We start from the raw sequence: 21,691 nt of genomic DNA on the forward strand, positions 1-21,691 counted from the left end.
TTGCTCACAGGCGTCTAGCTTTGGTTTCGTCATTATATATGTCAGGGGGTTGTTATCTGTTAGGACTGTGAATCTATTCCCCTTCAGCCAATGGGTGAACTTATCACACACAGCCCACATAAGAGCGAAGAACTCTAATCTGTGTGCTGGGTAACGGGACTGGGACCTCGACAGAGTCTTGCTTGCAAAGGCTACTGGTCTGGGCCTACTCTCACCCTCAAATGTCTGGCTAAGTACGCACCTAAGCCATCCATTGATGCATCTGTTGATAGGACAAACGGTCTGCTAAAGTCTGGGTGACCCAGCATGGCTGTGTGGGAGACTGAAACCTTTAGCTTCTCCAGCGCCTCCTCACATTCAGTAGTCCAGTCTTCAGGTTTCAGATGTTTTAGGGCCCCGCCATGAGGTTTTCCTTTTTCTCCTTTCCACTTACTTTTCTGTCCTGCAATCAGACGAAACAGTGGTTTGGCTAAACCTGAGAAACTCACAATGAAGTGGGAATAATAGTTTGCCATACCAAGAAATGATCTGACCTTGTTGGGTGAAGGTGTTTTCCCATCATTTTCCATCAGGTCAGCTGCTGTGATGTTGTTGATTGCAGACATGATTGCCGTGACGATATGGCCTAAAAACTTGACAGATTTTCTGAGGGATTTTTTTTTTTGCACTAGCTTCAGGTTGTGTTCCTTAAGGCGGCAGAACACCATTTCAAACGGTCCAGGGCTTCCTGCTCACTCTTCCCGAAAAACCAGGAGATCATCCAAGTAGCACAGGAGGGACAAGTAGTTCTGGTCGCCGAAGATTGAGGTCATCATTCTGGCGAATGTTGCTGGGCTGTTACATAACCCCTGAGCCATTCTGTTGTACTGAAATAAACCTGTGGGTGTTGTGAACGCTGTGTACTTGCGGTCATATTCATGTATGGTGATGTTGTAGAATCCCGAAGTCAAATCCATAGTACTGAAGAAGCAGTTCCCTCCCAAAGCAGTGAGAGTATCGGCTTGATGGGGCAATGGGTATGCATCTTTCTCTGTCCTCTGGTTCAACCATCTGAAATCAGTGCAAATTCTCAACTCTCCTGATGGCTTCCAAACCAGGACAAGGGGGGAGGCCCACTCACTACTGGACTTTCGGATGATGCCCCGCTCTTCCATTTCCTCCAACGTCTGCCTCAGTTTCTGGTAGTCGGATGGAGAGACCCTCCTGTACAGCAGCCTGAAAGGCTTTTCATCTTTGAGTCGGATACGGTGGATGACGTTCTTCGCTTCTCCACAGTCAAGTCGGTCCCTGGAGAAGATGCCTTCATACTGAGCAATAAGGTCCACTAGTTTTCCTTTCCACATGTCAGACACTTCACAGGACTCTGTCAACTTCTGTTAACCTCTATGGGCAAGGCGGGACGAATTCGTCCCACCTACGTAACAGCCACCTGAATTCAGTGGCGCGATTTTTGAATCGTTTGAAATACTATAACTTCAATTTCTCAAACATATGACTATTTTACAGCTATTTAAAGACAAGACTCTCCTTAATCTAACCACACTGTCCGATTTCAAAAAGGCTTTACAACGAAAGCAAAACATTAGATTATGTCAGGAGAGTGCCCAGCCAGAAATAATCAGACACCCATTTTTCAAGCTAGCATATAATGTCACAAAAACCCAAACCACAGCTAAATGCAGCACTAACCTTTTATGATCTTCATCAGATGACACACCTAGGACATTATGTTATACAATACATGCATGTCTGTTCAATCAAGTTCATATTTATATAAAAAAACTGCTTTTTACATTAGCATGTGACGTTCAGAAAAAGCGGGGAATTTACTAACAGTTTGCTAAATTACTCACGATAAACGTTCACAAAAAGCATAACAATTATTTTAAGAATTATAGATACATTACTCCTCTATGCACTCGATATGTCCGATTTTAAAATAGCTTTTCGGATGAAGCACATTTTGCAATATTCTAAGTACATAGCCCAGCCATCACGGCTAGCTATTTAGACACCCGGCAAGATTAGCCTTCACCAAAATCCTATTTCCTATAAGAAAAATGTTCTTACCTTTCCTGTTCTTCGTCAGAATGCACTCCCAGGACTTCTACTTCAATAACAAATGTAGGTTTGGTCCCAAATAATCCATCGTTATATCCAAATATCCTCTGTTTTGTTCGTGCGTTCTAGACACTATACGAATGGTAAATAACGGTCGCGCACATGGCGCATGGCGTGACAAAAAATGTCTAAATATTCCATTACCGTACTTCGAAGCATGTCAACCGCTGTTTAAAAACCAATTTTTATGCCATTTATCTCGTAGAAAAGCGATAATATTCCGACCGGGAATCTGCAATAAGCTAAACAGCCGAATGAAATTTCTCCACGGGGGCGAATCGTGCACGCGCCTCATTCAATGGTCCTCTGATCGGCCACTTGGATAAGGCGATAATCTGTTTCAGCCAGAGGCTGCCTCGTCATCGTTCAGGTTTTTCCCGGGTTCTGAGAGCCTATTGGAGCCCTGGGAATTGTCACTTTACAGCTAAGATCCTTACTCTTCAATAAACAGATGCAAGACGCACGACTCCTTGTCAGACAGGCCACTTCCTGCATGAAACCTTGTCAGGTTTTTTCCTGCCATAGGAGTTCTGTTATACTCACAGACACCATTCAAACAGTTTTAGAAACTTTAGGGTGTTTTCTATCCAAACCTGAACAATAATATGCATATTCTAGCTTCTGAGTTGGTGTAGGAGGCAGTTAAAAATGGGCACATATTTTTTCCAAAATTCTCAATACTGCCCCCTAGCCCAAACAGGTTAACCTGTTAGGGCTAGGGGGCAGCATTTGCACGTCTGGATAAAAAAAATGTACCCGATTTAATCTGGTTACTAATCCTACCCAGTAACTAGAATATGCATATACTTATTATATATGGATAGAAAACACTCTAAAGTTTCTAAAACTGTTTGAATGGTGTCTGTGAGTATAACAGAACTCATTTGGCAGGCAAAACCCTGAGACATTTTCTGACAGGAAGTGGATACCTGATGTGTTGTATTGACTTTAAACCTATCCCATTGAAAAACACAGGGGCTGAGGAATATTTTGGCACTTCCTATTGCTTCCACTAGATGTCACCAGCCTTTACAAAGTGTTTTGAGTCTTCTGGAGGGAGATCTGACCGAACAAGAGCCATGGAACGATGATGTCCCATTAGACACCTGGCGCGCGAGTTCATGTTGGGTACCCTCGTTCCAATACGTTATAAAAGAGTATGCATTCGTCCACCTTGAATATTATTCATGTTCTGGTTAAAAAGGCCCTAATGATTTATGCTATACAACGTTTGACATGTTTGAACGAACGGAAATATATTTTTTCCCCTCGTTCATGACGAGAAGTCCGGCTGGCTTAGATCATGTGCTAACAAGACGGAGATTTTTGGACATAAATGATGAGCTTTTTTGAACAAAACTACATTCGTTATGGACCTGTGATACCTGGAAGTGACATCTGATGAAGAGAATCAAAGGTAATGGATTATTTACATAGTATTTTCGATTTTAGATCTCCCCAACATGACGTCTAGTCTGTATCGCAACGCGTATTTTTCTGGGCGCAGTGCTCAGATTATTGCAAAGTGTGATTTCCCAGTAAGGTTATTTTTAAATCTGGCAAGTTGATTGCGTTCAAGAGATGTAAATCTATAATTCTTTAAATGACAATATAATATTTTACCAATGTTTTCTAATTTTAATTATTTAATTTGTGACGCTGACTTGACTGCCGGTTATTGGAGGGAAACGATTTCCTCAACATCAATGCCATAGTAAAACGCTGTTTTTGGATATAAATATGAACTTGATAGAACTAAAAATGCATGCATTGTCTAACATAATGTCCTAGGAGTGTCATCTGATGGAGATTGTAAAAGGTTAGTGCATCATTTTAGCTGGTTTTATGGTTTTGGTGACCCTGTCTTTGACTTGACAAAACATTACACGCAACTCTTGTAAATGTACTGTCCTAAAATACTCTAAATTTATGCTTTCGCCGTAAAACCTTTTAGAAATCGTAAAACGTGGTTAGATTAAGGAGATGTTTATCTTTCAAATGGTGAAAAATTTGAATTTTGACATTTATTTGGATTCAAATTTGCCGCTCTTGAAATGCACCTGCTGTTGATGGAGTGCACCACGGGTGGCACGCTAGCGTCCCACCTAGCCCATAGAGGTTAAGCCCAACTCTTCCAACTTTTGTAGATACTCCTTCTTTGCCCTTTTTCCACTAACTGAACATTCTTCCCCAGCTTGGGTGACATTCTGAAGAGCAGACTGGACCTTACTGGGGTTCTCAGCATGGCTGGCATAGAGCTCAAGGTCTTCTAGGGCTAGGCATGGGTGCACATCAGCCAACTTGGTGTTACGGCAGAGAACAATAGGGTGGTCCAACATGTTGATCACTTTCATGGGGACCCACTTGTCACCCCTCAAACGACATACAGTGTGTCCTACTAGGACATTTCTTGGTGCAGATCGTGCTGTAGTGGCCTCTATGACTACAGTACTACCAACTGATAGCAGCACCTTTTCTTTCAGTTTTCCCCAGACCAAATGTTCATGTTGAGGCATGAGAGTCACACTCTGCTTGAGCATTACAGTTCCCACTTTGTCTGGTATTTTGTTACCGTGCCAGCGGTTCACGTTGGCTAGCATGCTGAGTAAAAGTCCATGTGGATGTCCTTTGGCAGGTTTGGAGAGGCTGTCCCAATACCACTTTATTTTCTTAACCTGTTGCATTATGTTTTTTATGGAGTTCGATCTAACTATCATGTCGTCTGTCTGTCCAGGTACAACTTAAACAGACACTGCCATCTTGCAATCTAAAAGATCAATGTTCAAGTCATATTCATACTTAGGCTGTACCTGGTTGCCCCCACAGCCTACAAGAACTACTTGAGTTGGCTTTCTAGACTCTGGTTTTATCACATTACATCTCAGAAGTGTGTCTTCAGCTGACTCACTTAACGTGCAGGTCATAGACCCACTATCTATCAGAGCTTGAAGTTCTACAATTTCTTGCACCATTACTGGGACATAGAAAAGACTGTCATTACTCTCTATTTTCGGATAAATCGCCTCAGATTTCATTGTGTTTCCAGTCCTTATATCTGTGGTGTTCTGTGGGGGTGTAACATGTTCAACCACACTGCCCCCCTCTTGGCGTGAGCATGTTAGTTTAAAGCGGGCCCAGGGGGAGCCTCGTCAGTTGCCTCTCCAACTTGTTTTCTTGCTGGACATTAGAGGTCAACCGATTAATCGGAATGGCCGATTAATTAGGGCCGATTTCAAGTTTTCATAACAATCGGTAATCGGTATTTTTGATCACCGATTTGCCGATTTTGTAATTTCTTTTTTTTATAATATTTTTTAACTAGGCAAGTCAGTTAAGAACACATTCTTATTTTCAATGACGGCCTAGGAACAGTGGGTTAACTGCCTTGTTCAGGGGCAGAACGACAGATTTTTACCTTGTCAGCTTGGGGATTCAATCTTGCAACCTTACGGTTAACTAGTCCAACGCTCTAACCACCTGCTTTATATTGCACTCCACGAGGAGCCTGCCTGTTACGCGAATGCAGTAAGAAGCCAAGGTAAGTTGCTAGCTAGCATTAAACTTATCTTATAAAAAACAATCAATCAATCAATCATAATCACTAGTTAACTACACATGGTTGATGATATTACTAGTTAATCTAGCCTGTCCTGCGTTGCATATAATCGATGCGGTGCGCATTCGCGAAAAAGGACTGTCGTTGCTCCAACGTGTACCTAACCATAAACATCAATGTCTTTCTTAAAATCAATACACAAGTATATATTTTTAAACCTGCATATTTAGTTAATATTGCCTGCTAACATGAATTTTAACTAGGTAAAATGTGTCACCTCTGCAACAGAGTCAGGGTATATGCAGCAGTTTGGGCCGCCTGGCTCGTTGCGAACTGTGTGAATACTATTTCTTCCTAACAAAGACAGCCAACTTCGCCAAACGGGGGATGATTTAACAAAAGCGCATTTGCGAAAAAAGCACAATCGTTGCACGACTGTACCTAACCATAAACATCAATGCCTTTCTTAAAATCAATACACAAGTATATATTTTTAAACCTGCATATTTAGCTAAAAGAAATCCAGGTTAGCAGGCAATATTAACCAGGTGAAATTGTGTCAGTTCTCTTGCGTTCATTGCACGCAGAGTCAGGGTATATGCAACAGTTTGGGCCGCCTGGCTCGTTGAGAACTAATTTGCCAGAATTTTACGTAATTATGACATAACATTGAAGGTTGTGCAATGTAACAGGAATATTTAGACTTAGGGATGCCACCCGTTAGATAAAATAGGGAATGGTTCCGTATTTCACTGAAAAAAATAAACGTTTTGTTTTCGAGATGATAGTTTCCGGATTCGACCATATTAATGACCTAAGGCTCATATTTCTGTGAGTTTATTATATTATAATTAAGTCTATGATTTGATATTTGATAGAGCAGTCTGACTGAGCGGTGGTAGGCACCAGCAGGCTCGTAAGCATTCCTTCAAAAAGCACTTTCGTGCATTTTGCCAGCAGCTCTTCGCTGTGCTTCAAGCATTGCGCTGTTTATGACTTCAAGCCTATCAACTCCCAAGATTAGGCTGGTGTAACCGATGTGAAATGGCTAGTTAGTTAGCCGGGTGCACGCTAATAGCGTTTTAAACGTCACTCGCTCTGAGACTTGGAGTAGTTGTTCCCCTTGCTCTGCATGGGTAACGCTGCTTCGAGGGTGGCTGTTGTCGATGTGTTCCTGGTTTGAGCCCAGGTACGAGCGAGGAGAGGGACGGAAGCTATACTGTTACACTGGTATTACTAATGTGCCTATAAGAACATCCAATAGTCAAAGGTATATGAAATACAAATCGTATAGAGAGAAATAGTCCTATAATTCCTATAATAACTACAACCTAAAACTTCTTACCTGGGAATATTGAAGACTCATGTTAAAAGGAACCACCAGCTTTCATATGTTCTCATGTTCTGAGCAAGGAACTTAAACGTTAGCTTCTTTACATGGCACATATTGCACTTTTACTTTCTTCTCCAACACTTTGTTTTTGCATTATTTAAACCAAATTGAACATGTTTTATTATTTATTTGAGGCTAAATTGATAGTATTTATGTATTACATTAAGTTAAAATAAGTGTTCATTCAGTATTGTTGTAATTGTCATTATTACAAATAAATAAAAAAATTGGCCGATTAATCGGTAACAGGAATATTTAGACTTAGGGATGCCACCCGTTAGATAAAATAGGGAATGGTTCCGTATTTCACTGAAAAAAATAAACGTTTTGTTTTCGAGATGATAGTTTCTGGATTCGACCATATTAATGACCTAAGGCTCATATTTCTGTGAGTTTATTACGAGCTCTGTTTTGGTCCCCCAATAATCGGTATCGGCGTTGAAAAATCATAATCGGTCGACCTCTACTGGATATTCAAAACCTCTGTGGCCTGTCCTGTGACACTTGAAGCATAAACCCTCCTTAAAGCAGTGCGACTGAGTTGAATGGTCTGAGGCCTTACACATTCTACAGGGACCAGCAGCTGTATTAGTTTGTGGCATTCTGGCCGAAGTTCTACTTTGATTCTGTTCCTGGGTTGACAGGAGCTTTTCCAGGAGAGAGATCAGATTGTTCAATGGAGCCTGATCACTGTTAGTGGGTGTGGCTGAATTATCATGACCGACTGCTTGGTGTTGAGTCATACACCAAGTGTCAGGGGTCATCACAACTTCTACCTTGGCAGTACTTTGCACCTTGTGTCTGGCTGACTGTCTCTGTGATGGCTGTCAATCATTGCCTGCAAATGTCCAACGGTCCAATTTTCAATAGGCCTGCACCTAAGAGCAGCATATAGTGCTGGATCAGGGCAGTGCTTAACAAACATCATGGTCACCTCATGACCTGGATCATCCACTTTTTCCCTGTCTTTGCAAGCACTCATTGGCAAGGTCAATTGCTTTGTTCAGTCTAACCCAATAATCCAAGTAGCTCTCTGACTGTCTTGGTAAGTTTTCATAGAAGTATCCAAATGGAATTGTGGATGAGATTGCTTCTCCAAAGTGCTGCCTCAAGATATTGTATATGGCTTCAGGGTCTCTGAGGGTTTCCACGGAGCCCAATTCTGACTATGTCTTTAGCCCACCCCATCAGTCTGTCCTGTATCTCTTGACCCGGTTCTGATATACTGCATCCCTTCTTTTTCAAGTAAGCTTGCATAAGTTCTTGCCATTCAGTCACTGTGCACCGGTCTGTGCTATCACCCCGGAAGTGGGGTGGTTCTCTGACGTCTGACTTCAGAATTAGGTTGACCTTTGACCAATCAGGTATTTCTACTATTGGTTAGGGAGGGGGAGTGCTTGGACCAGCCCCTGCTAGACTAGCGGCAACTTGATTTCCTATTTCCCTGCCCAGTTGTTTGACTAACTCTGCTAGGGCTTGCAATTGGGTTCGGTTTTCATTTTCACCCCATATGGCCTTCTGGGACTCTTCACTGTTATCGTTGCCTGGTTGGCTGCTGCTAACACTTGGCACTCTAGTATCGACTGCTGGGTATCTAAGAGGACTGGCTCTAGCACTATGTTCCACCATACTATGTTCCACCATACTGGCCCCCGCCCCACCCCAGTGGCAATACCATGTGGACCTCTCACAGTAACACCAACTGGAGTAACATGTACATTGTTATCACCAACACCTGATACGTCTTCTCTCTCCTGTTCTGTAATCTCATACAACTGAGGTGTACACAACATATTGTCCAAAGTTCACCTTGCCCTCAAATGTTCTAAACGTGTGATGTCGATCCAGTTCTGTGTAGGAGTCCCCCGGCGATCTGGGTCACGGCACCAATCTGTAGCGGGTTTTATATGTACCACAGGAGAACCAAGAAATGAAGAGCGACACCACGGCTGTCTTTTTGGCTTTTATGTTGATCTGCAATAGTATTGTGAAAAGACAGGACCAGAACACATCATTCTCCAATGCACCATCTGACAAGTTGTTCTTTCTTTCTGTGTTTTCTCGGACTCACACACATCACATTCATACATAAAGCCATAATGTATAGTATAAAATAATAACCAGTCCTTAATACAACGAATGTATAATCTTAATTCTTAGACAATAGAACCATACCTGCAATAGTATTGTGAAAAGACAGGACAGGAACACATCAGTCTCCAATGCACCATCTAACAAGTTGTTCTATACAGGAGCATGAAGAAAGGTAAAATACATATCCTGTCTCACATCCCCAATACATTGCTAGGTGCTTTCAGTGTTGACAGTACCAAAATACAACAACTCAAGTACAAAAACACTGCAACACAAACAAGTTACAACGTGAAATCGCCTCTATCCCATTCAGACCTTAGAGAGCCAAAACCACTTCTCCCATAATGCAATGCCAGCACCAGTCGGCAGCTCAGCTGATTGTCTGCATCACAGAAAGGCATGCTAGCTAGCAACAGCAGCACTTTTAGCACTCTGTAAACCATATTAATAACAACAATAAAACTCTGAAAGTTACATGTTTCAATAGTCTCGCACTCCCTTATAACAATATCTACAGCATTAACCTTGGGATGTTTTATTTATTTCATGTTATGGACTTCTACAAAAGAGTAATCTGCAACACATACATTTCTCTCTGTTTTCTCGGACTGAGGAGAACGGGAGCTACGGGTAGTACCAGGGTGTAAGTAGGTGACGCAAGCACCCAGATGAAATAAAATGCATTTAATGAAACAAAACCTGAAGATGTTAACATCATTCAGCTACTGTAGCTGCCTACCTAACATCAGCAGGCAGCACCAGTAGCGCAACAATTAAAAATAGACACCAAAAGTAAAGTTCCTGGCGATCATAGCGATCTGACTCCCCCCTTCTGTCTGAACTTGGAATATTCCTGTTCGCAAGTTTGGGCCACTGACCCTCAACCTGGTTGTTCTGTTCTGCGTTGTGTACTATTCTAATAATTTGATGTTTGAAGGAATAACCTTTTTAACTCCCCTACATAAGGATGAAATAGTATAGACCCCTTTCCAGTACACGACACACTGACATCATGCACAGATGCGCACAAATCTTGGCTGCAGTAGGAAAGCCATCACCATCTGCACTCATTCAATATAGCCTAGAGTTACGTTTTTATTACTTGGGGTTCTCATATTCTTACAATTATGTTTTGATTATTGCTTGAACAGTCGCTAAGATTATATTTGGTATTACTCTTTGCAAAATAACTTAATGCAGCAGTTGTTAGCTAGAATGCTAACATTCATTGACAGGCTGTAGCAAAATAGCCATTTTACTGGTTGAGGTTGAAGTGTTTTTTTTATTTTTATATAATGCAGTTGATTTGCGATGTTGACGCAACATTATATTAAGCAGCACGTTAATATGAGCCTTAAAATCCAATCATAATCCAAAAGTAGTATGAAATGCACTCATAAGCAACAAGTAAATAGAAGCTTTTTTTGCTGCCATTCTATAAGAACTGTGTTCTGCCACCAACACCGACAACGTTTGCAAACACAGAAAGGGGTCTATACATTTACTTATAAAATAGCGTGCAGAACGCATCGCAAGAATAGGCTAATTAAGTGAGTGTAGCTTTTGTGATTCTATGTGTTGTTCTTGACTTCATTTCACACTGGCTATTTTGGCACTGTGTTTCTGGGGCTTGCCCAAAGAAGTCTGTGCTAACCCTGCTCCAGAGCAGGGCCAGCTAGTCGTGAGCCAAGGTTAGTGCTAGCCCAAGAATGCACAAGTGTGAACAGACGCTTAGCCCCAGGCTAAAATCTCCTTAACCCTGGGCTAAGGACGTGCAGTGTGAACTCGAGACAGTCAGACAGACCCGCCCAGCACTGTAGCAGATAAGACTTTGTTTACATAAGACAATACCTAATGCATTTCTTTAACCTAAGAAATATGGCACCAAACACCTAAACTCAGTGTTCCCAAACTCGGTCCTGGGGACTACAAGGGGTGCCCTTTGGGGGTTTTGCCCTAGCACTTCACAGCTGATTCAAATAATTGACTCATCATCAAGATTTGATTATTTGAATCAGCTGTGTAGGGCTTAGGTAAAAACCGTAACGTGTACCCCTTGGGGTCCAGAGGACTGAGTTAGGGAAACGCAAATTGCACCACTAAAAATGTCAAAATTAATTACAGATTTCTTGAGTTATTCATTCTGACTATTTTGAGGAAGTGATTCTGGTTTAGTTGCTATGGTGTCTCATGTGGGACAAATATCCAGAACTGCCACATCGAACCACCACACCCCCAAGACGGAAATGTAGTTTTTCTTAATGGGCAACAGAGAAGCACATGAGGAATCGGAATGTTCAGTCGTTCTTTAATGTGCTTGATCGTTTTATTTGTTGTGATGCTTTCCCAAATCGTGTGTGCTTGTTTAGTGACATCTACTGGCACATGCATCATATTAAGAAACATTTATATGGAGCATAGGCTACAGTGCAGTGCACTTGGGGCAAATCAAGACTCTATAATTTACAATCAGGAAAGCACATTTGCAATTATGTAATATTCACAGTGCTTTGCCATGACTGATTAATATGAATGAAGCCATTTTATGCTAAACTTATTCGTCTCTGTCTATCTATGCAGAGCTCTGCAGTCTGCAGTGCCAATGGAAATGGTTACTGCAGTGAGTTGCATTTGAACATTTATTTAATAACTTGGCAACGACTGAAACCCCTTCAACTGTAGGCCTATCACAGAAACACCTGCTTTAAATGCCAATGTGCCTTGGAGAATGTCCATATCAATGTGATCTACTGTTATTTTCTATCCGTTTGTGCGTAAAACGGATTCCTATTCAGACCACATAGTTAATGCAGGTGTAGGCTATTCTATTTGTTGAGTTATAGGCCTATGCCTTGTCCTTATGTTTGTGTGCGTTACCTATCGAAGTTACCGCCTAGTTTCCTGAAACGGGTCACATATGATATACGTCCGTGGTAGAGCAGTCATTTATGTTCCTCAGGTAGGATGTTGCTTTTTACGCTGACTGATGAGGACAGGAACAGCTGAGTGATTGCGTCGTGTGGACCACGTGCTCTCTCTGGATGTTTGCGGGACGGTGTTATCTTTATTTAAGTAATAGTACCTCTGTCCATTATGCTCTCTCTATTGACAGTTCCAAATGCCTGATCTCATTGATGCTTTGCTTATTGGTTTGTTGTTTGTGCTCTGACAAGTATGCGTTCAGTAAAAGAAACACATCCATCATGGTACTCTTCCAGCAGGTCTCTCCCTGGGAGTGCAAGAGTGGCATGAGTTTAGGACACAAACTCTGATTGAGAGGGGGAATGAACAGCACTCCGCCTGGATTACGGTTGGTGTGTGGACTTCATTTTATTACCTGCTTTGTTTATTTTGTCGTGTTTTCCTGCTGTGTGTTTGCTCTAGCTTGTTGAAGCTGGGTCAACATGGTGAATGATCTTTCAGATGTAGGCTACTTACAGTGCAGGGTGTGTATCGCGATGTTCCAACAGGGAGAAGTTCCTTTTGACTGCGTAGTTATATAAATCACTTGTTCGTGTGCCTCATGTCAGTTCAAATATGTCACAGTGAAATTATTCTGAGTTAATTTACTCAAAGATTATACAAGTTTCGCAGAAATATGTATTTTATAAATGCTCTTTTGTCAGAAGTTGTTTAGTAGCTCCTAAATCACTTCTCTACAATTATCATTTCAAATGTCATCCGTGAAATTAAAAACTAATGGAAGTGGAAATTGACATGCAAATTCTTTAGATGGAGTTATAAACTAACTTTCAAACACAATTTATCTCATATTGTTCAGTTGGAAGCTCAAAATAACACGCTCTCAAGTGCCACTATTGTATTTTACTATTTAGTTTTCTCTCCTATTGTGTTTTACAAATATTTTTTTCCGCTGACTTTGTTCAATGGGGATTATGGGCCGACCACATGCCCCGTGCCTTTGTTTTTCCTTTCTGTTGTCTTTTTTCTACTGAGTGAGTAAATTGATGAAGGCACCGCGGATAAAAGACAAATATGCATTGACAAGGGCTTTCAGCGGCAAAAGGTCATTAGGAGCTTCAGACTTATAGTTGGCTTTGCCTGATGCCAGCAGATTGACAATGACGGCCCCAGGTTACAATAATTGAACTGGGAGAATAGCAGCCAAGTCATGTCTTTAAACTACATTAAGAACTTTTACGAAGGATGTGTAAGTATGGTGATACCAAGAATATATAGAATATTGGACGATGGTCGTGGTCACTTTGAGCCCAGTGAGTTCTCTGAATTATTCATCCATATCATCTACCTGTACAATAGAGTGGATAGACTGTTGCATTTGTTGATAGATGACTAAGTGTTACATATAGCATAGTAAATATCCTACCATCTGAATAGGTTTGTGTTTGAAACATGACAGATAACCTATTACCAAAATACTCCATGCATTACTGATTAATAAGCATGTTTGAAATTGTTTAATTTAGATCTGATATTTGGTCCATCTGCTATTTTTTTCATGAGGGTGGTGTGTTCCAATGTGTCATCTGTTCACAAATGTTTGTGTAATTCATAAAATGATCATCATACTTCTGCTTCCTCAATCAGTTTTCACACACAATTTTTTATCTTTTACAAACAAATGCTGTTTTAAAGCCTTTTTCTGTGTCTGTGTGTTTGTTTTAGCTCAGGCCTCCGACAGTGATAGGCCAGTTCCACACACTGTTCTTTGGCTCTGTTCGGATGTTCTTTCTGGGCGTCCTGGGCTTTGCAGTCTATGGCAATGAAGCTCTCCATTTCAGCTGTGATCCAGACAGGAGGGAGTTAAACCTCTACTGTTACAACCAATTTAGGCCGATAACACCTCAGGTAAGACAGCTTCCTGCATTAACTTATCTGATATTAGAATACAATCTAGACAGAAACCATTGGTAATATGTCAGGACCCATAAACAGTTGTGAATTTTCACTCTACCGTCGTTATAATATTCTGATGATATTGTATAATGTGATTTAACCCCAACAGTATTCATTCCAGTCATTAAATTCCAGTTGAAGTCAATGTAAATAACAACGTCATTAAGAGAGGGACTCAAAGATGTGCTGTTGTTCAATGTGGACTTGTGAATAGGTTGTTTTTCCACTAGCCAGAATGTTATTCTGCTTGCAGGTATTCTGGGCATTGCAGCTGGTAACTGTTTTAGTCCCTGGAGCTGTATTTCATCTCTATGCTGCCTGTAAAAACATTGACCAGGAGGAAATCCTTCAGAGACCTATATACACCGTCTTCTACATAATCTCTGTCCTACTAAGAATTATTCTGGAAGTCATCGCTTTTTGGTTGCAGAGCCATCTCTTTGGTTTCCAGGTTCACCCACTCTACATGTGTGATGCCAGTGCTCTAGAAAAGACGTTCAACGTCACAAAATGCATGGTGCCAGAACACTTTGAAAAGACCATATTTTTAAGTGCAATGTACACTTTCACTGGGATCACGGTGCTGCTGTGTGTTGCTGAGATATTTGAGATACTCTGTAGGAGATTGGGTTATTTGACCAATCAATGACCTGTGTGTTATTTGCTACAGAGTAATTGGTCATATTTCAAATTTCTGTGTGTCTATCCAGGTCTCGCATGGACACCAATGCCGAAACTACATACCTCTGCATTTTTTTGTTGGGAGTTGACACTCAGACACTTCTTTCCATAATCCCATTGTTTAAGTCAAGTCACACAGATTTAAAACTTATTTTGTCAATAGACTAATGATATTGTTGTGACATATGCAGCTTTTAATCATTGGCCCACGTAAGAAAGAAACGTGTTACCAGTAATTCTAATATTTTCCACATCCATACTTCAGTATTTGTACCAAGTGAAAAGTATTATAGCATTGTTGTAGTCTTCTTAGGGGCCTATAGACAAACCTACATCCCATAGTAAAGTAATCTAATTGTCCAGTACAACATATGGCCAATGTCATGTCATCAATGGTAACATCCTGATACCCTACGACACAAGCTGAAAATGGGTCATTTTAAGGCATTGGACTATACCTTCAGATGAAAAAAGGCAGGCAAAAATGTCACCCATTGAAGCTTAGATTTGATTTCAATATTTGGCCTTTATTATTTTCAGGTCATAATAAATTAGTAATTGTACATTTGTATGAATTGAAGTACCGGACTATATAAAGGTTCTCAAATTAGTTTTAAATTTGAAAGATTTTTGCACATCTCCTTTGATTGTGAAATTAAGGTTTTGAAATACTATATATAGGAATGGTATTAATAACAGTTAAAGAAGATGGGTTTCCAAGCTACCAGATGTATCATGCAGATTCTGCACATCACTGTAGATTTAAGTGTAATTGCTGATAAGTCTGCAGGTCACAGTGTGAATGGTTAACTCATATATTTGACTATTTTAAGACCCTTTTCATAGCTTGTAGTATTATGCTTTTGATTTAACTGTACTGAAAATGATTACCTCTTTTGTTTTGTATCTGTAAGTTATTATCAGGCATCCATCCAACTTTTGTTATTATTTTCAGCTAAATGTATCATCTCAGGTACAATATGGCATACTGCTTTCTGGTATTTGTGACAGATGGATAGTTTTAATGTTTGCCTCTTTCATTTTGTACAAAAATCTGAGGTAACTTAAAAGATGCAATGACATTCATTTGGTTGTCAGTAAATCTGAGGAGTATTTTGGGAAAGTGGGATCAATTAGTTATCAAGCTAATTCCGATATACACAGTCTGAAATTCTGCGGATTGTATGGTTCAACGAGATGTTGAACTTGAAATAAGCTCAAATCCAGTTACCTTTATTAATCAGAAATCAGGCTTGATAGAAACTATGAATATCTAGCTCACAAAGTAATTAATCCTGCATTCTGAAATACCCCACAAGAACACATATCTGTTACGTAGGTTTTTTATTTTTACTAATGTTTGGTTGCAATGTTTACATTTCTTAGGGTAATTGAATTTCATTGCATTACATCTATTGTCTGTTTTGACTGAGTGTTCTTTATAAAATGCATAGAACTTCTCATCATTGTTTAATAAAAGGGGCACATTTTATGACCAACTCGTATCTTAGGACAATATTGTTCTACAGTATGATGTTTCTAAAAAAAATCTGTCTGTGTTGCTTTTTAGCTCAGGATCAAACATTTTCTTATGTTTCAAAAGTATGTTAGATTATATTTTTGTTGTTGTTAGAGGTGGGGCTATGCTGCAGCTTTTTTTGTACTGACAAACTTTTGTATTGACAAAGCAATCCTACAATAACAGGACTGCTGCATGCCCAGTTTCAGTTGTTTTCTATACATACCCTGTGTTCATGATAGCCCCATGCTATCTCTTGGGGGTGAAAGGTCAATATGCAGTGTAATCACAGCAGATCATTGTGGTGTCGAAAATCTCCCTAAACCATATAGCTTACAAGCTGCATGCAGTTCATTGATGACAGTTTACGGCACAGGTATACCATCATTCTCATTGATTGTTATTACATTCATATTCTTATAATATTGTTGGCTACACAGCTCTTGAGATCACAATGGAATGCATTGCAGTACACTGTAATGAATATATCAATATGATGCTGTTTTGCTTTGATAGTCCTCCGGTCCTGCAGATGGCGCTACACGTATTGAACAAAGAGCAGAAGAATTCTGCGCGATTAGGAAGACTTTTTTTTAGAGCTAACTAGCGATCCACATTTCGATTGTTGATTAATCTGTTATAGTTAGTGTTATTGACATTCTTAGAGATGGCTCTTCCACCACAGCTAAAAGCCATTCAGCACTATCTAAGAACTGCACAGGAACATGAGAAGAGGGATCCTGTCGTGGCTTATTACTGTGAGTTTGTACTAGCCAACTCGGCTAACGTTAGTTGCCAATCATCTGCAAACGTATCAGCATAACTATGCGTCGTCAAGTCAAATAGCTAACGTTAGGTAGCTAACTATTGCGAACATGTAAATCCGTAATGTTATGAGATGCGTAGAGAGGTTAGATAGCTAACGTTAGCTATGGAATCATAACACCAGGTAGTTAATGGCAGCGGCTAACGAATCATCTTGCGAGCTACAACTGACAAGTTATCTTGCTGACAGTCTTACTAGTGGGTAGCTAAGTAAGCGCACTTCCTGCACCTTCGCTTGCTTCAGTCGTCTTTTTGCTTCCACAAAAGTAGTCGAGGTGCATAACATTTATTACTAGTTACTGTTAGTTGTTAGTCAACTGGTTTAGAAAGGTCGGCTTTAGACAATGCTCAAAGTAACATTAGTAGCTAACGTTAGCTAGCTAACATGCTTTGCCACCTTTGCGAAAAAGCAGTTTATATGGTAAGATCATGGCTGGTTATCTGGCTTGTCAGACAGCGTAAGGACGATATGTGCCTAACGCTGGGTACATTTTGTGACTCCCTTTTCTCTAGAAGAATAAACATAACAAAACGTCCTCAAATTACTTGACTTAGCCCCCTCCTGCAACCTTAAATACTTTCTGATGGATTGCCGGTAGTTTATTTACACAAATGACGTTTTGCCATCAAAATATTATGACCGACAGCCACCTAAATTTAAAGGGGATACTTCGGGATTTTGTCATTGATGCCTAGCACGATGGCTAGGAAAAACTCCCTAGGAAGCCCAAAACATAGGAAGAAACCTAGAGAGGAATCAGGGTATGAGGGGTGGCCAGTCCTCTTCTGGCTGTGCCGGGTGGAGATTATAACAGAACATGGCCAAGATGTTCAAATGTTCATAAATGACCAGCATGGTCAAATAATAATAATCACAGTAGTTGTCGAGGGTGCAACAAGTCAGCACCTCAAGAGTAAATGTCAGTTGGCTTTTCATAACCGATCATTGAGAGTATCTCTACCGCTCCTGCTGTCTCTAGAGAGTTGAAAACAGCAGGTCTGGGACAGGTAGCACGTCCGGTGAACAGGTCAGGGTTCCATAGCCGCAGGCAGAACTGTTGAAACTGGAGCAGCAGCACGGCCAGGTGGACTGGGGACAGCAAGGAGTCATCATGCCAGGTAGTCCTGAGGCATGGTCCTAGGGCTCAGGTCCTCCGAGAGAAAGAGAGAATTAGAGAGAGCATACTTAAATTCACACAGGACACCGGATAAGACAGGAGAAATACTCCAGATATAACAGACTGACCCTAGCCCCCCCGACACATAAACTACTGCAGCATAAATACTGGAGGCTGAGACAGGAGGGGTCAGGAGACACTGTGGCCCCATCCGATGATACCCCCGGACAGGGCCATACAGGCATGATATAACCCCACCCACTCTGCCAAAGCACAGCCCCCACACCACTAGAGGGATATCTTCAACCATCAACTTACCATCCTGAGACAAGGCCGAGTATAGCCCACAAAGATCTCCGCCACGGCACAACCCAAGGTGGGGGGGGTGGGGGGGGTGCCAACCCAGACAGGAAGACCACGTCAGTGACTCAACCCACTCAAGTGACGCACCCCTCCTAGGGACGGCATGGAAGAGCACCAGTAACCCCGTGACTCAGCCCCTGTAATAGGGTTAGAGGCAGAGAATCCCAGTGGAGAGAGGGGAACCGGCCAGGCAGAGACAGCAAGGGCGGTTCGTTGCTCCAGAGCCTTTCCGTTCACCTTCACACTCCTGGGCCAGACTACACTCAATCATAGGACCTACTGAAGAGATGAGTCTTCAGTAAAGACTTAAAGGTTGAGACCGAGTCTGCGTCTCTCACATGGGTAGGCAGACCATTCCATAAAAATTGAGCTCTATAGGAGAAAGCCCTGCCTCCAGCTGTTTGCTTAGAAATTCTAGGGACAATTAGGAGGCCTGCGTCTTGTGACCGTAGTGTACGTGTAGGTATGTACGGCAGGACCAAATTGGAAAGATGGGTAGGAGCAAGCCCATGTAATGCTTTGTAGGTTAGCAGTAAAACCTTGAAATCAGCCCTTTCCTTAACAGGAAGCCAGTGTAGGGAGGCTAGCACTGGAGTAATATGATCACATTTTTTGGTTCTAGTCAGGATTCTAGCAGCCGTATTTAGCACTAACTGAAGTTTATTTAGTGCTTTATCTGGGTAGCCGGAAAATAGAGCATTGCAGTAGTCCAACCTAGAAGTAACAAAACCATGGATTAATTTTTCTGCATCATTTTTGGACAGATTTTTGCAATGTTACGTAGATGGAAAAAAGCTGTCCTTGAAATAGTCTTGATATGTTCTTCAAAAGAGAGATCAGGGTCCAGAGTAATGCCGAGGTCCTTCACAGTTTTATTTGAGACGACTGTACAACCATCAAGATTAATTGTCAGATTCAACAGAAGATCTCTTTGTTTCTTGGGACCTAGAACAAGTATCTCTGTTTTGTCTGAGTTTAAAAGTAGAACGTTTGCAGCCATCCACTTTCTTATGTCTGAAACACAGGCTTCTAGCGAGGGCAATTTTGGGGCTTCACCATGTTTCATTGAAATGTACAGCTGTGTGTCATCCGCGTAGCAGTGAAATTTAACATTATGTTTTCGAATGACATCCCCAAGAGGTAAAAAAAAATATATATATATATATATATATATATATATATATATATATATATATATATATATATATATATATATATATATAGTGAAAACAATAGTGGTCCTAAAACGGAACCTTGAAGAACACTGAAATTTACAGGTGATTTGTCAGAGGACAAACCATTCAGAGACAAACTGATATCTTTCCGACAGATAAGATCTAAACCAGGCCAGAACCTGTCCATGTAGACCAATTTGGGTTTCCAATCTCTCCAAAAGAATGTGGTGATCCATGGTATCAAAAGCAGCACTAAGGTCTAGGAGCACTCGGACAGATGCAGAGCCTTGGTCTGACGCCATTAAAAGGTCATTTACCACCTTCACAAGTGCAGTCTCAGTGCTATGATGGGGTCTAAAGCCAGACTGAAACGTTTCATATACATTGTTTGTCTTCAGGAAGGCAGTGAGTTGCTGCGCAACAGCTTTTTCTAAGATTTTTGAGAGGAATGGAATATTCAATATAGGCTGATAGTTTTTTAAATATTTTCTGGGTCAGGGTTTGGCTTTTTCAAGAGAGGCTTTATTACTGCCACTTTTAGTGAGTTTGGTACACATCCGGTGGATAGAGAGACGTTTATTATGTTCAACATAGGAGGGCCAAGCACAGGAAGCAGCTCTTTCAGTAGTTTAGTTGGAATAGGGTCCAGTATGCAGCTTGAATGTTTAGAGGCCATGATTATTTTCATCATTGTGTCAAGAGACATGGTAATAAAACACTTTAGTGTCTCCCTTGATCCTAGGTTCTGGCAGAGTTGTGCAGACTCAGGACAACGGAGCTTTGGAGGAATACGCAGATTTAAAGAGGAGTCCGTAATTTGCTTTCTAATGATCATGATCTTTTCCTCAAAGAAGTTAATGAATTTATTACTGCTGAAGTGAAAGCCATCCTCTCTTGGGGAATGCTGCTTTTTAGTTAGCTTTGCGACAGTATCAAAAAGACATTTCAGATTGTTCTTATTTTCCTCAATTAAGTTGGAAAAATAGGATGATCAAGCAGCAGTGAGGGCTCTTCGATACTGCACGGTACTGTCTTTCCAAGCTAGTCGGAAGACTTCCAGTTTGGTGTGGCGCCATTTCCGTTCCAATTTTCTGGAAGCTTGCTTCAGAGCTCGTGTATTTTCTGTATACCAGGGAGCTAATTTCTTATGACAAATGTTTTTAGGTGTGCAACTGCATCTAGGGTGTTGCGCAAGGTTAAATTGAGTTCCTCAGTTAGGTGGTTAACTGATTTTTGCCCTCTGATGTCCTTGGGTAGGCAGAGGGAGTCTGGAAGGGCATCAAGGAATCTTTGGGTTGTCTGAGAATTTATAGCACAACTTTTGATGCTCCTTGGTTGGGGGTCTGAACAGATTATTTGTTGCGATTGCAAACGTAATAAAATGGTGGTCCGATAATCCAGGATTATGAGGAAAAATATTAAGATCCACAACATTTATTCCATGGGACAAAACTAGGTCCAGAGTATGACGGTGGCAGTGAGTAGGACCGGAGACATGTTGGACAAAACCCACTGAGTCGATGATGGCTCCGAAAGCCTTTTGGAGTGGGCCTGTGGACTTTTCCATGTGAATATTAAAGTCACCAAAAATTTGAATATTATCTGCTATGACTACAATGTCCGATAGGAATTCAGGGAACTCAGTGAGGAACGCTATATATGGCCCAGGAGGCCTGTAAACAGTAGCTATAAAAAAGTGATTGAGTAGGCTGCATAGATTTCATGACTAGAAGCTCAAAAGACGAAAACTGTGTTTTTATTTTTTTGTAAATTCAAATTTGCTATCGTAAATGTTAGCAACACCTCCGCCTTTGCGGGATGCACGGGGGATATGGTCACTAGTTAAAGCCTCGCTCTATCGTAGCAGTAGGATCAAGTTACAACCCACCCAGTTCTTAACAGTCAATTGAATTGTTTTGAATTTCGTCCGGGCAGCTGAAAAAAAATCATTCTTGATCACGGAAAATG

General features: G+C 41.0%; 2 protein-coding genes across 8 annotated transcripts in view; both read left to right on the top strand.

Moving 5' to 3' along the window:
• The first annotated feature begins 12,040 nt into the window (after positions 1–12,040).
• On the top strand, positions 12,041–16,222 carry LOC106607819 (gap junction epsilon-1 protein). Of its 3 annotated transcripts, XM_014205194.2 has the most exons (4): positions 12,041–12,236; positions 12,386–12,474; positions 13,812–13,994; positions 14,296–16,222. In XM_014205194.2, the coding sequence occupies exons 1-4, from the start codon at positions 12,206–12,208 to the stop codon at positions 14,689–14,691; spliced, it is 699 nt and encodes a 232-aa protein (XP_014060669.1). In that variant the 5' UTR covers positions 12,041–12,205; the 3' UTR covers positions 14,692–16,222. The 3 variants fall into 3 exon arrangements, with proteins under 3 accessions (XP_014060669.1, XP_014060671.1, XP_014060672.1); XM_014205196.2 differs by lacking the exon at positions 12,041–12,236 and having other exon boundaries at positions 12,243–12,478; XM_014205197.2 differs by lacking the exons at positions 12,041–12,236; positions 12,386–12,474 and adding an exon at positions 12,979–13,399.
• A 561-nt stretch (positions 16,223–16,783) lies between these two features.
• Positions 16,784–21,691, top strand: part of LOC100194664 (Vps20-associated 1 like 1) — a 42,285-nt gene continuing 37,377 nt past the window's right edge. For 4 of the 5 annotated variants that reach the window (XM_014204698.2, XM_014204699.2, XM_014204700.2 and 1 more), the window contains exon 1: positions 16,784–17,000. In XM_014204698.2, the coding sequence (XP_014060173.1) occupies positions 16,910–17,000 (91 nt within the window). In that variant the 5' untranslated portion in view covers positions 16,784–16,909. 5 annotated transcript variants of the gene reach the window in all.

Source organism: Salmo salar, chromosome ssa06, assembly GCF_905237065.1.
Source record: "Salmo salar chromosome ssa06, Ssal_v3.1, whole genome shotgun sequence".
In the NCBI taxonomy this organism is placed as follows: domain Eukaryota; kingdom Metazoa; phylum Chordata; class Actinopteri; order Salmoniformes; family Salmonidae; genus Salmo; species Salmo salar.

Excerpts from the sequence above, each read along its gene's own strand:
- LOC106607819 (XM_014205194.2), top strand. The coding sequence starts at position 12,206 with ATGTTTGCGGGACGGTGTTATCTTTATTTAA. Across the intron at positions 12,237-12,385 it reads ACGGTGTTATCTTTATTTAA|GTCTCTCCCTGGGAGTGCAA; the intron begins GTAATAGTACCT and ends CTCTTCCAGCAG. Across the intron at positions 13,995-14,295 it reads TTAGGCCGATAACACCTCAG|GTATTCTGGGCATTGCAGCT; the intron begins GTAAGACAGCTT and ends TTCTGCTTGCAG.